The 14,065-nt window shown below is 43.7% G+C and overlaps 1 protein-coding gene across 3 annotated transcripts in view; it reads left to right on the top strand.

The window, feature by feature from the left end:
• Positions 1 to 14,065, top strand: part of MAP1B (microtubule associated protein 1B) — a 113,120-nt gene that overhangs the window by 67,904 nt on the left and 31,151 nt on the right. Inside the window, exons 1-2 of one of the 3 annotated variants that reach the window (XM_066241509.1) lie at positions 4,901 to 5,064; positions 8,977 to 9,059. Coding sequence is in view for 1 of the 3 variants with exons in the window: in XM_066241492.1 (XP_066097589.1) it covers positions 8,977 to 9,059 (83 nt within the window). In the remaining 2 variants the exon portion in view is untranslated. The other 2 variants (XM_066241499.1, XM_066241492.1) reach the window with 2 other exon arrangements.

Here is a 14,065-nt window from a genome sequence, read left to right as displayed (position 1 = left end):
TTCCAACAGAAGAGACACGCCATTTCTAGGAGTATCAGGAGGAAAGTGGGAGAGAACTGGATTCTGATTGTTCAGCAGAAACAAAGAGGGAATTGGCCTCCGGGAGCCTGTGGGAGGCAGCGTGCCCGCGGAGGGGCAGGGAGTCAGCAGGCATTGGCTGACCAGTGGCTGACCTTGGCGGCATGCTTACCTCTTGCAAAGGGAATGTTGGCATCACACCTTGAAAACCAATATTTTGGACAAAGGAGGATCAGGAGAAAGATGAGGAAAGACTAGTGTCACGGCCTTGGTCGTGTGTGGCCATGTTCTGCTCTCTCACCCTGTCTGTGAGGCCTTGAGCAAGTCCCTAGACCTTAGATTCTTGGTCCGTGAAGAAGGGTTGATAATACTTGTCCACACCACTTCACAGGACTGTTAGGAGGATTAAACAAGGTACCATCCAAAGGACAAAATGCTTTGAAAACTCTAAAGCAGTGATCCCCAACCCCCGGGCCGCGGACCAGTAGTGGTCTGTGGGCTATTTGGTACCGGTCCGCAGAGAAAGAATAAATAACTTACATTATTTCCGTTTTATTTATATTTAAGTCTGAACGATGTTTTATTTTTAAGAAATGACCAGATTCCCTCTGTTACATCCGTCTAAGACTCACTCTTGATGCTTGTCTCGGTCACGTGATACATTTATCCGTCCCACCCTAAAGGCCGGTCCGTGAAAATATTTTCTGACATTAAACTGGTCCATGGCCCAAAAAAGGTTGGGGACCACTGCTCCAAAGCACTCTCCACACTTTAGCAGGGGTGTCCTGCTGTGTTCCCATGATGGCTCTCTGGTGTTCAAAGAATTGGGTGCTATCTCTCCCTAACCAGGTGGTCAGGTGTTATTTCTATCCAGGTAGGTCAGCACAAAGCACACGGAAGGTGCTCCAGCGTGTGCGGGACTTGAAAACCCACATGCTTCTGAGCACTTTCTACCCCCCTGTTGCTTCTGAAACAGCCTGGAAAGACTCTCCCAGTCTCAGGCCTGGAGCTGTGGGAACAGAGGTGTGACATATAACAGAGGTGTGACATATAAGACTAGATTTTGATGTGTGGGCCAATGGGAAATCAAACTCCCTCCAGCTAGGCGCTTTGCTTCCCTGGAGGGGAATCTGTACAGAGTCCTGGTGACACTGCTTTCCGGGTTCTCTGCTGGCACCCACTCTTTGGGGAACTGTGCGATCAGGAGACACTAACTCTCCCAGCGCCAGCGTTTTCTCAAGAGCACCTCTGAGGCAGGCGGAGGGGGGGGGGCGGCTAAGCTGCCTTGCAGTCACGTTCTCCCCCAGCTCTGAGGGGATTACTTGTTCCGGAGGACATCGGAGGTTCTGTGAGGCCGGGTCCTCAGTGCTCCTCGGGTTCTTCCTCTGAGAGCTCACTCTGAGCACCCGGGAAAAACCTGTGTACGGCCAATGGCCGTCATCCTGGTGGACATGCCGGTTCTCATTGGATTCGGGAAGACAGTAAAGAAACAGTGGAGCCAAAAAATAGTGGGTCATTCCTTTATTCAAGTCTCACACCAGCAAACAGGCAGGGAAAACCGTTTCTCTCATTCAGAGCTCCCAAAGCTCTGACACATTCTCCGGTTCCACAATCCAGAGAATCTTCTCTGGTTCCTCTTGGAATCAAAGGCCCTCCACCAGCCTCAGCGGAGCTCCCAAAGCCTCTCTCTGTGGTTCCATATCTGCACTCCTCTTCCTGCAAAACCCAGGCTGGGGAAAAAATCCCTTCTCCAGCAAACATCAGCAGTACAGGGGCCCCTCCCAAGCAGGAAGGTAATCCGAAATTGCAATCTGCAGCCCTGAGGGCAAGCTCCACAGCCTTTCACAGACTACATACACATGGCGCTGCCCAGGCCAATGCAAACCTAAAAGACACATTTTATAAACTATTTGCCCAACAGCCTGCTGACTGTGGCCTCATGGAAGCCACGTTCACTCCATGTCTCTCTTTCTGTTGTTCTAGTTTAGAAATGATGAGGTGAGATGGAAAGAGACAGGGCTGTGAGGCTGCCTGACATGCTCCTGCCCTCTTCCCTCGGAGAATGGCACCTGGGAGACATCTCCCTGCCAGGCGGGGGCAGGGGCAAGTCTGCGCCCAGCACCCAGCGTTGGTTGTGAGGGACAGAGAGGACACCTGTGACAGGGCTCTGGAAGAAGAGGAGATTCACTAGAAATCTGCTGATGCAGGAATCTCCCTTCCCTCCCGCCCCAGCATCCTTTCTCTTTAACCTCCTCCCATATCTTAGCACATGTGCTGAACGCTATACCCTGGATTCCTGCAGGAAGGATGCCTGGATGTTATCACAAAGAAAATGCTGTAATGAAAAGCTGCTAGGAGAGTTGGTAATTAATTTCTAGTTCCAGCACTGAGTACTTTTCACTTCTTGCTTTTATCCATTTGTCTGAATTTTAGTCTGGGGAGTGTGGTTTTTTTTGTTTGTTTGTTTGCATTTGGGTTGGAAGTGAGATGTTTCCTCTTTGCAAATCCACTTTGGTGGAAAGGTAGAGCTGAAAAACTCTCACAGCTCTCATTTTTCTTCCTACCATCCTTCCTTCCCTCTCACCCGCCTTCCCTCCTTTACTTCCTCCCTCCCTCACTTCCTCCCTCTCTCCCTCTCTCCATTGCTCCTTCCCTCCTTCCCTGCCTTGCTCCCTCTCTCCATTGCTCCCTTCTTCCCTCCCAATGAAGACAGACTTTAATGTCAAGACATTCTAAGCTTCTGACCTTTTCTTCATCTACCAACCCTTACTTTATTTCAGCTAAATACTACTAGTCCTTCTTTACCTGTGCATTTCCCTTTCTAACTCTAGGAATGTCTTTAACCCTAAGACTTGTGTTTTTTCACACTGGAAGTTTTTCTGGTCCTGAGTCACAATGTCAAATGCCTTTTCCAGGAAGAATCCACTCTGGTTTCACATGGGCAAGGGCTCTGAGGGGTTGGTGTGTGAAGACAGGGCAGCGATGGCAGCTGGTGGTGTGAGGGCGGCAGAGATGAGTGGGCACGAGGGCCCTGCTCCTGCTGGGTGCCCCCACCCTGACTCACTTCTGGTGACCTCTCTGTCCTTACCAGTGACTCAGAACCCTTCTTACCTTCTTCCTTCCATATTGAATACATATCAAAGGCTCTCTTTATTCTTCTGTTTCTATTTTTGGATTACGCTTGCAACATGTTCATTTTTCAAGAAAAGAGAGTTGTAGAAATAAACTTCCGGGTTTATTAATAGAAATAGATCATTAGTGGAAATAGAAATTAAATATTTATCCTTAAGACATAACAGAGTTATCATTCACTTAAAGACAATATAAAAGGTTTTAGCATTAATAGTTATTCTTTTCAACAAGGATTTCCCCCCTTTCTTTTTTTCTTTTTTTTTTTTTTTGTATTTTTCTGAAGCTGGAAACGGGGAGAGACAGTCAGACACCCGCATGCGCCCGACTGGGATCCACCCAGCATGCCCACCAGGGACTACACTCTGCCCACCAGGGGGCAATGCTCTGCCCCTCCGGGGCGTCGCTCTGCCGCGACCAGAGCCACTCTAGCGCCTGGGGCAGAGGCCAAGGAGCCATCCCCAGTGCCCGGGCCATCTTTGCTCCAATGGAGCCTTGGCTGCGGGAGGGGAAGAGAGAGACAGAGAGGAAAGAGGGCGGGGGGGGGGGGGGGATGAGAAGCAAATGGGCGTTTCTCCTATGTGCCCTGGCCGGGAATCGGACCAGAGTCCCCCGCACTCCAGGCCGACACTCTACCGCTGAGCCATCCCGCCAGGGCCTCCCCCCTTTCTTAATGCTGCTGCGACTTTAGGTCTAGCGTCCTCTCCTTTGCACTGGGCTGCTGCCTAATCAGCCGATCGTCTGAGTGTTGCTCTGGCCCCAGCAGAGATGGTGCAACCTCAGTCACTATGTTCTTCGGCTGATACATGTGGGAGAGAAGGGTCAGCCACAGAGAAAAGACCCTATAAGCATCCCTACAAGTTATATATTTAGAAAATAACATTTTGTTTTAAGAGATTTCATAGTGACCTGAATATAGTAAAACATAAACCGCTCGAATAGCCAAACCTTAAAAGACATAGATTCAGTGTTCAAAGGAAAAAATGTTTCAGTGATAACTGAAAATTAGAGGCTTATTTGAATTTTAAGCATGGCCTTTGGGAGTGAGTATACAGACAAAAGTTTCCTGTCTGCAAGGACCCTGCTGCTCCAGGAGGTCCCCAGACCATCCTCTGTAGTGTCTGAGGCGGAGCAGACCCCTTTTCTATGTCACCTAACAGTCCCTCTTCCCTTTACGTCCCTGGGGTAGAGCCTTCACTGTTACACTGAGTTTGTGGGAAGCCCTTCAAAGACTGTCTTATCAAAGCAATAGTGACAATCATTCCATCTGAAACCATTGCTTTTGCTCCCCTCGGGCCAGTGCTGAGTCGTTACTCATTCATCGGGCTGCCTAATGGCTCCCCTGTGAGCTGTTTCTGTAGAAGGCAGTCTATAATGGTGGAGGGAGAGGCTGCAGCCGCGTTGTCTTTCTTTCCTGGGAACTTATTTTCTGAAGCAACTGAATGAGACCTTTGCAGGCGAGGGTGGTGGCCTCTCTTCAGAATGCCTGGCCAGTTTCCAATGTGAAACATTCCCCAAATATGCAACTTTGTAAGCGTCCCAGCAGTCGGAGCCCAGAGCAGCCTTCTGCCAGAAGAGCTGGCATCCCGTGGGGGTGCCGGGGATGGGGGTACGGTGCTCCGGCCCCACAGTCAGGCTGTCGCTTTGCCAGATGCCAGGAAGACCCAGCCCCTGGTTACGTTGTCAGGAAAGGAATCTGGCCAACAGTTCGGCTGTGACAAGAGCTTGAAGCTTCTCTCTCTCACTTTAAATCCCCTCCTTCATTCAAATCCAATCCTATCAAAAGGCTTTTGTTGAAGGAGCAGCCATGGCATCTTGGTGTACGTCTGTGTCAGTATTTCCAGAGATGAACAAAAAGAACATCCTTTAGTTGAATTCCTGAGCAGACTGGTTTGAAAATTGACTGGAGGAATCAAGGTAAACGGCCTCTGTCACATGGCATTTGTTTTTATTGTAAGTGATGAAGCCACAGAAGGAAGGAACTTCTTGTAGATGGTAAGAAGCCCCCTGCCAGGGTGTGTCTGGGGAGGGGCACACTGGGTGGGCCAAGGCTTGGGCTGGCCAGGCTGGTGCTTGTATGTGCATCTGGAAGGCTGCAGTTAGCAGAGCTGGGGCAGTGTGTAGATCACTTAGGAAAGAAGGGGACTCTAATTCCTTTATCATCCTCTCTTGGGGGAAGGAGCCAAGTCTGTTTTTGTGGGTTCCTACAGAATATAGTAATTAATGACTGCAGTCATACTGTGGCATTATGCTGCCTGAAACAGGTCAAAAGTTTGATCAAGGAAATGACCATTCACTTCTTGGTCTTTAGCTTTTGCTTAATTCTGTCTCGACATAGTGCCTTCGAAGCTCCTAAAGTCTTTGTTTCACGGAGGCCACTGATGAAAGGGCTTAGAAAGGGGATGGTGTTCTGTTGTTTTGCTGGTTTTATCATTTGCTTATTCGATTGGATGTTCTTTGGTTTGAGCTTTAAGAGCGTATGGTTTGTCAAAAGCAAAAACGACCAAGCCAAAAAGCAAAGTCCAGCAAATTGTAGAACCCGGCATTCCTGAACGAGCGCTCTTTCCTACTGCTGAGTTGAATTATTTTTCTTGAGGTTTAGACCATCGCCTGTTTGAATTGTGTGACATTATTCTGTTTGGGGTTTCTTCATTTTCAAGCACTGAGGGGAAAGGATCACACCCCTTCTCCTAAGTTTACCCTCTTTTATGTGAATGTTCTGCCACCTTGGCTTGCTTTCTTCTTCTTCTTTTTTTTCTCCTTTTTGCTAATATATACCTCACTGTCCTCGTAGTGAACGGGGATAGTCCTAGTACCTCTGTCACTGAGTTCTTCTGGGGATTAAATGAATGAGTACACGTGCAGTGCTTAGCACAGTGCCTACACCATTACTGTTTCATTTGGACTTCCTCCATGTCTGATGTGGGGACTACTGGTAAATCTTAGCTGTTAGGAAAGATGAGACAATGGAAGAGAACAGGCTTGATGACACAGTGGTGGGGTTTCAACATGCTGCTGTTTCCGAAGTAGATCTGAGCCTTGCTGGTGTAAAGGAACAAAGCCCTGACTAAGCTGTGGACCGTGGACTGCCTTTTTTTTTTTTTAAAAACCTCTTTATTGAGATTGCGATTCACATGCTATATAATTCACCCATTTGAAGTATACTATTCAGTACGTTTTGGTATATTACAGTATTAATTTTTAAGTTCTGGTTAAATATTTAGAAAACATAAAATTTGCCATTTTAACCATTTTTAAATATACAATTCAGAGGCTTTAATTACATTCACAATGTTGTGCAGCCATCGCCTCTATTTCGGTGGTGGGATGCAACTGGTCACACCGGTTCAGCAAAACCGATACCTAATTTTTTGTTGAGTTTGGTGAACTGGTTGTTTAAATGACACTTGTAATCAGAGTTCTCTCTAAGGTGGGTGCCTGGACAGCTGCCCAATGTAGAAATCACAAATTTACATTCCTTACTCTTTTATCGTTCTTCCGAGCAACAGCGTATTCTAAGCGCCTATAGTAATGCTCATTCTGTCCATAGGTGAAAAAAATTTGATGGAACTATGCTTGTAATATTTATTTATTCATTTCATAAAACTCATTATACTTTTGATAAACTACTACATTTTAATTCCCTTGTGGTGGTTGCTTCAGTAAGCAAACATAGAACATAAAAAGTGCCAAACAATCAGGGGGTGACAAGCTGTCATTAGAAATATCTTAAATAACAGTTTTATTGTTTTTTGTCAAGTATTATTTAATATTTTTTTCATTAATATTTTAAAACTCTTTCTTATAACATTATCTAGTTTTGTGTACCTCTTTATTGTTCTTATTTAAGTATTAAATGAAATAATAAACTACCTTTCAGTATATCAGTTTTTTATACTTAAAATGGTCAATAGGGCAGAGAACCAGTTGTTAAATTATTTGAATCCCACCACTGCTCTATTTCCAAACTGTTTTCATCAGCCCAAACAGAAACTCTGTATCATTAAGCAGTAACTCTCCATTCCCTCTCTCCCAGCTTCTGGTAACTTCTAATTTGCTCTCTAATTTTATGAATTTGCTCATTCTAGACATTCCATGTAAGTGGAATTATTCAGTATTTGTCCTTCTGTGTCAGGTTTATTTCACTTAACTAATATTTTAAGGATTCATCCATGTTGTATCAGGACTTCATTTCTGTTTATGGCTGAGCAATATTCCATTGCATGGGTATACCATATTTTGTTTCATTCACTGGTGGACATTTAGGTGGTCTCCACCTTTTGGCTATTGTGAATAATGCTGCAATGAATTTTGGTGTACAAGTATCTGTTCAAATCCTAACTTTTAGTCCACTTAAGAGTGGCATAGCTAGGCTATATAGTCATTTTGTTTTAGCTATTTGAAGAACTACCCAACTGTTTTCCTGAAAAACAGTAGCTTTTTTTTTTTGTATTTTTTTGAAGTAGGGAGGCAGAGAGACAGACTCCCACATGCGCTCGACTGGGATCCACCTGGCACGCCCACTAGGGGGTGATGCTCTGCCAATCTGGGGCATGGCTCTATTGCAACTGGAGCCATTCTAGCACCTGAGGTGGAGGACATGGAGCCATCCTCAGCACCGGGCCAACTTTGCTCCAATGGAGCCTTGGCTGCGGGAGGGGAAGAGATAGAAAGGAGAGAGGAAAGAGTGGAGAGGCAGATGGGCGCTTCTCCTGTGTGCCCTGGCTAGGAATCGAACCCAGGACATCCACACTCTGGGCTGACCCTCTGTCACTGAGCCAACCGGCCAAGGTAACAGTTGCTTTTTGATCATCCTCTCTTCTTGTGTTTCTCCCCTTTGGTGTGTGTCTTCCTCAGATTCTACTCATTTCCCGCGTGTATCCAAGTGTCATTATACTTCCAATCGGTAGACATGTTCTTATCTCCCCTCGTGACCAGGTGTCTCCCTCTCACATGTCTTCTTTGTCCCTCAATTGGCAGAGCACTTATCACCCACTCTGGCCACACATCTCCTGACCCCCTTCATCTCATTGTCCAAGGAGGGGAGGTTACCCACAGGCCTGTCACATCAGTGGGAGGTGGTCTCAGCCACAGGCTGTCCCTAAAACCTGTAAGGCGTGGGAAGTCAGGGATGTGGAGCCAAAAACACTGCGGAAATTCCAGCCCTCTTTAGACAGGCTTCTTCCTTCCCACCACCTTGCCTTGTTGTTTCCCCTCAACTTTGCTTGTGTTTAGGGGATGGTTTGGCCTCCTTGTCCAAGTGAAGTTGTTCTCTTTCCACTTTTCTATGAACAAGTGAATTAATTAATGAATACCGCAACAGACTGTAAGCCTGCCTCAGACAGCCATTCTGGTTGTTGGGCTAATTGTTAGCTGGGGTTTCTGGATGTCATTCATTTCACAATAAGGTTCCTAATTAATCTCAGCACTGTTCTCACCAGAAGAAAGGCTGATACGGAGAAACATCCCCAATTACCATGAGAAAGGAAATGTCAAGAGCCCCGTTGAGTTTTCCTGGCATCCACCCCTGTCTCGGATGAACACCGCCATTAACCCACAGGCAGCCCTGTGATCAACCATGAAAACTAGGGGGTTATGAGAGCGTGAGGCACCCCAGACCGCATGGACCAAGTCCTGGAGACACCTGCTGGGGTCTGCATACTCTTGCTTAGTAACAGCAACTGTGTTTACCAAGATTATGTGGAGAATCCTGGTGCTGGGTGCCTGGTCAGAAGCAGAAATGCTTCAGCCGGCCCAGAAGCTGGCGGGTTGGTTTTAATCCGGAAAAGCTAAAGGTCTCCTCTTTTGTCTCTGTTTTTGTGCCTGCAGGACAAAAGATCCTTCATCACCGAAGTGACGTTTTAGAAACAGTGGTCCTAATCAACCCTTCAGATGAAGCAGTCAGCACTGAGGTAAGCCTGGGCCTCACGCAACGGACAGGGTCTGGCTGTTGGAGGGTCTGGGGCAGGTGGCAGGAGAGGGACACAAGAGAGAAAAGTTCTGGGTCCAGGATGGTGGGTCCAGTCAGTGACTGGTTCCCTGTATCTGCACCACTCTGGACTGCTGTTCCCAGTAAGGGCAAAGTAGAAGAATATTCTGGAACGGAATATTTTATCAAGGTGAATGGGTAGAAATCTTGGCTGTATACAGAGGGTGCCTGCTGGGATGGATTCTGCTAGGATGTAGCAGGGGAAATACATAGCAAGCCCGCAGGCTGGGACGTCCGGGGCCCAGATGTGGAGAAGTCAGCATCTCTGCCTGCCCACCCGCTTATCAGTGTTGAAAGGCAGGATGGCATAACAGTAAGGAGCATGGCACCTGGTGCCAGACTGCCTGGGTTCTTCCTATTGGATGGTGGCCTTTTGTGAGGTATTTACCATCTCTTTGTGTCCATTTCTACCTCTTTGAAATGGAGATTATACAGTGCTTACATTTAATTTTCATATATAATGTACTTGGAACTATGAAGTACTTAGAATACAGCACAGCACATAACTAAAATAAGATATTGGCTATTCTTATCACTAATTTCATACTATTTCCATGCTATGAAATTTTTGCCAGAGAAACTGGACATTTCTGAGGCCACTGTGACATAAAAACTGGGCTAAAGCGAAGAATATCTGGCGATCCAGGCCAGAGGAGTTGATATATTTTCATTTACTATTTCCTTTATTACAGTTTAGCACCTTTGAGATTGAGTTGCTTCTTGGAGATTGAAGTAGCCATAGTCCCTGGAGGGCCTCTCTTCACCTGAAGAGTCTTTTTTGCCCATACTTTGGGCATCTCTGTGACTTTAGCCTGTTTGGTTTTTTTTTTTAGTTGATATATTTTACTGGCCATACCACTCACATACCATAAAATCCATGCTTTGAAGGTGTGTGATCCAGTGGGTTTTAGTATGTTCAAGAAGTTGTGCAACTATCCCCATTAATTCCAGAACATCATCCCCAAAAACCCCATCAGCAGTTACTCCTCGTTTCCCCAGCTGCTGGCAACCACTAGCCTACTTTTTGCCTCAATGTATTTGCCTATTCTAAATATGTCAGATAATGGTAATCCTATAATATGCGGCCCTTTGTGTCTGGCGTATTTCATTTAGTGCAGTAGTTGGCAAACTCATTAGTCAACAGAGCCAAATATTAACAGTACAACAATTGAAATTTCTTTTGAGAGCCAGGTTTTTTAAACTTAAACTATATAGGTAGATACATTCCTTATCGAGGTAGTGCCCGCACATGGTATTTTGTGGAAGAGCCACACTCAAGGGGCCAAAGAGCCACATGAGGCTCACGAGCTGCAGTTTGCTGATCAGGGGTTTAGTGTAAAGTTTTCAAGATTCATCTAGCATATCTCCGTACTTTATTCCTTTTTATAGCTGAGTGCTATTCCAGAATGTGGATATACCACATTTTGTTTGTCCATCGATCAAGTTGATGGACATTTGGGTTGCTTCCACTTTTTGGCTATTGTTATGTACCCAGTTTTTATTTTTAATTAGTTAATTTATTATTTTTTTAATTGAATTCATTGGGGTATGGGTTCAGGTGTGCAACTCAATAAAACATCATCTGCACACTGCATCATGCACCCATTACCCCAAGCAGTCTCTTTCATCTCTATTTTCCCTTCTTTTGCCCACCTCTACCTACCTTGCCACCCCCTTTCCCTCTGGCTAGTACCCCACTGTTATCTCTGTCTAAATGTTTTATATAAAATATATATATATATAAATATCTTTTTGCTTAATCCTTTCACCTTTTATCATCTAGTTCCCAACCCCCTCCCCTCTAACAACTGTTCCATGTGTCCATGCCTCTGTTTCTATTTTGTTCATTAGTTTAATTTGTTTATTAGATTCCACATATAAGTGAGATCATATGGTATTTGTCTTTCTCTAACTGGCTTATTTTACTTAGCATAATATACAGGTTCATCCATGCCATTACAAAAGGTAAGATTTTCTTCTTTTTCATGGCCTCATAGTATGCCATTGTGTATATGTACCACAGCTTTTTTATCCACTCATCTACTGATGGGCACTTGCACTGTTTCCAGATGTTGACTATTATATATAATGGTATAGTGAACATAGGGGTATATATCTTCTTTTGAATTAGTGTTTTGGGATTCTTAAAATATAGTCTCAGAAGTGGCATTACTGGGTCAAAAGGCAGTTCCATTTTAGGTTTTTGAGAAAATCTGCATACTGTTTTCCACAGTGGCTGCACCAGTTTGCATTCCCACCAGCAGTGCAGGAGGGTTCCCTTTTCTCCACACTCTCACCAGCACTTGTTGTTTGTTGATTTATTGATGAAGATTATGTGGAGAATCCTGGTGCTGGGTGCCTGGTCAGAAGCGGAAATGCTTCAGCCGGCCCAGAAGCTGTCGGGTTGGTTTTAATCCAGAAAAGCTAAAGGTCTCCTCTTTTGTCTGTTTTTGTGCCTGCAGCCATTCTGGGAAGTGTGAGGTGATATCTCACTGTGGTGCTAATTTGAATTTCTCTGATAGTGTACCTTGAACATTCATATATATGTTGGCCATCTGTATGTTCTCTTTGGAGAAGTGTCTCTTCAGGTTCTTTGCCCATTTTTTTTTTTTTTTTTAAATTTTTTTTTTATTTTATAATTTTATTTTTTTAATGGGGTGACATCAATAAATCAGGATACATATATTCAAAGATAACAAGTCCAGGTTATCTTGTCGTTCAATTATGTTGCATACCCACCACCCAAAGTCAGATTGTCCTCTGTCGCCTTCTATCTTGTTTTCTTTGTGCCCCTCCCACCCCCTATCCCTCTCCCATTCCCCCCTCCCCCCCCCGTAACCACCACACTCTTATCAATGTCTCTTAGTTTCACTATTATGTCCCACCTACGTATGGAATAATACAGTTCCTGTTTTTTTCTGATTTACTTATTTCGCTTCGTATCATGTTATCAAGATCCCACCATTTTGCTGTAAATGTTCCGATGTCATCATTTCTTATGGCTGAGTAGTATTCCATAGTGTATATGTGCCACATCTTCTTTATCCAGTCATCTATTGATGGGCTTTTTGGTTGTTTCCATGTCCTGGCCACTGTGAACAATGCTGCAATAAACATGGGGCTGCATGTGTCTTTACGTATCAATGTTTCTGAGTTTTGGGGATATATACCCAGTAGAGGGATTGCTGGGTCATAAGGTAGTTCTATTTTCAGTTTTTTGAGGAACCACCATACTTTCTTCCATAATGGTTGTACTACTTTACATTCCCACCAACAGTGGATGAGGGTTCCTTTTTCTCCACAGCCTCTCCAACATTTGCTATTACCTGACTTGCTAATAACAGCTAATCGAACAGGTGTGAGGTGGTATCTCATTGCCGTTTTGATTTGCATTTCTCTAATAGCTAAAGAAGATGAGCATCTTTTCATATATCTGTTGGCCATTTGTATTTCTTCCTGGGAGAAGTGTCTATTCATATTCTCTTCCCATTTTTTTATTGGATTGTTTGTTTGTTTGTTGTTGAGTTTTATGAGTTCTTTGTATATTTTGGATATTAGGCCCTTATCTGAGCTGTTGTTTGAAAATATCATTTCCCATTTAGTTGGCTTTCTGTTTATTTTGTTATCAGTTTCCCTTGCTGAGCAAAAACTTCTTAGTCTGATGTAGTCCCATTCATTAATTTTTGCCTTCACTTCTCTTGCCATTGGAGTCAAATTCATAAAATGCTCTTTAAAACCCAGGTCCATGAGTTGAGTACCTATGTCTTCTTCTATGTACTTAATTGTTTCAGGTCTTATGTTTAGATCTTTGATCCATTTTGAGTTAATTTTTGTACAGGGGGAGAGACTGTAGTCCAGTTTCATTCTTTTGCATGTGGCTTTCCAGTTTTCCCAGCACCATTTATTGAAGAGGCTTTCTTTTCTCCATTGTGTGTTGTTGGCCCCTTTATCAAAAATTATTTGACTATATATATGTGGTTTTATTTCTGGACTTTCTATTCTGTTCCATTGGTCTGAGTGTCTATTTTTCTGCCAATACCATGCTGTTTTGATTGTCGTGGCCCTATAATAGAGTTTGAAGTCAGGTATTGTTATGCCCCCAGCTTCATTCTTTTTCTTTAGGATTGCTTTGGCTATTCGGGGTTTTTTATAGTTCCATATAAATCTGATGATTTTTTGCTCTATTTCTTTAAAAAATGTCATTGGAATTTTGATGGGAATTGCATTAAATTTGTATATTGCTTTGGGTAATATAGCCATCTTGATTATATTTATTCTTCCTAGCCAAGAACAAGGTATATTCTTCCATCTCATTATATCTTTTTCGATTTCCCTTAACAATGGTTTATAGTTTTCATTATATAAGTCCTTTACATTCTTTGTTATGTTTATTCCTAAGTATTTTATTTTTTTTGTTGCAATCGTGAAGGGGATTATTCTTTTGAGTTCCTTCTCAGTTGTTTCATTGTTGGCATATAGAAAGGCTATTGACTTTTGTATGTTAATTTTGTATCCTGCGACCTTACTGTATTGGCTTATTGTTTCTAGTAGTCTTTTTGTGGATTCTTTGGGGTTTTCGATGTATAGGATCATATCATCTGCAAAAAGTGATACCTTTACTTCTTCTTTTCCGATATGGATGCCTTTTATTTCTTTGTCTTGTCTGATTGCTCTGGCTAGAACCTCTAGTACCACATTAAATAAGAGTGGAGAGAGTGGACAACCCTGTCTTGTTCCTGATTTAAGGGGGAAAGCCTTCAGTTTAGTGCCATTTAATATGATGTTAGCCGATGGTTTATCATATATGGCCTTTATCATGTTGAGATATTTTCCTTCTATACCCATTTTGTTGAGAGTCTTAAACATAAAATTGTGTTGTATTTTATCGAAAGCCTTTTCTGCGTCTATTGATAAGATCATGTGGTTTTT

The sequence above is a fragment of the Saccopteryx bilineata genome, chromosome 1 (assembly GCF_036850765.1).
Source record: "Saccopteryx bilineata isolate mSacBil1 chromosome 1, mSacBil1_pri_phased_curated, whole genome shotgun sequence".
NCBI lineage: Eukaryota > Metazoa > Chordata > Mammalia > Chiroptera > Emballonuridae > Saccopteryx > Saccopteryx bilineata.
The sequence above is the reverse complement of the archived record's forward strand: the minus strand, read 5'-3'. Positions and strand labels throughout refer to the sequence as shown.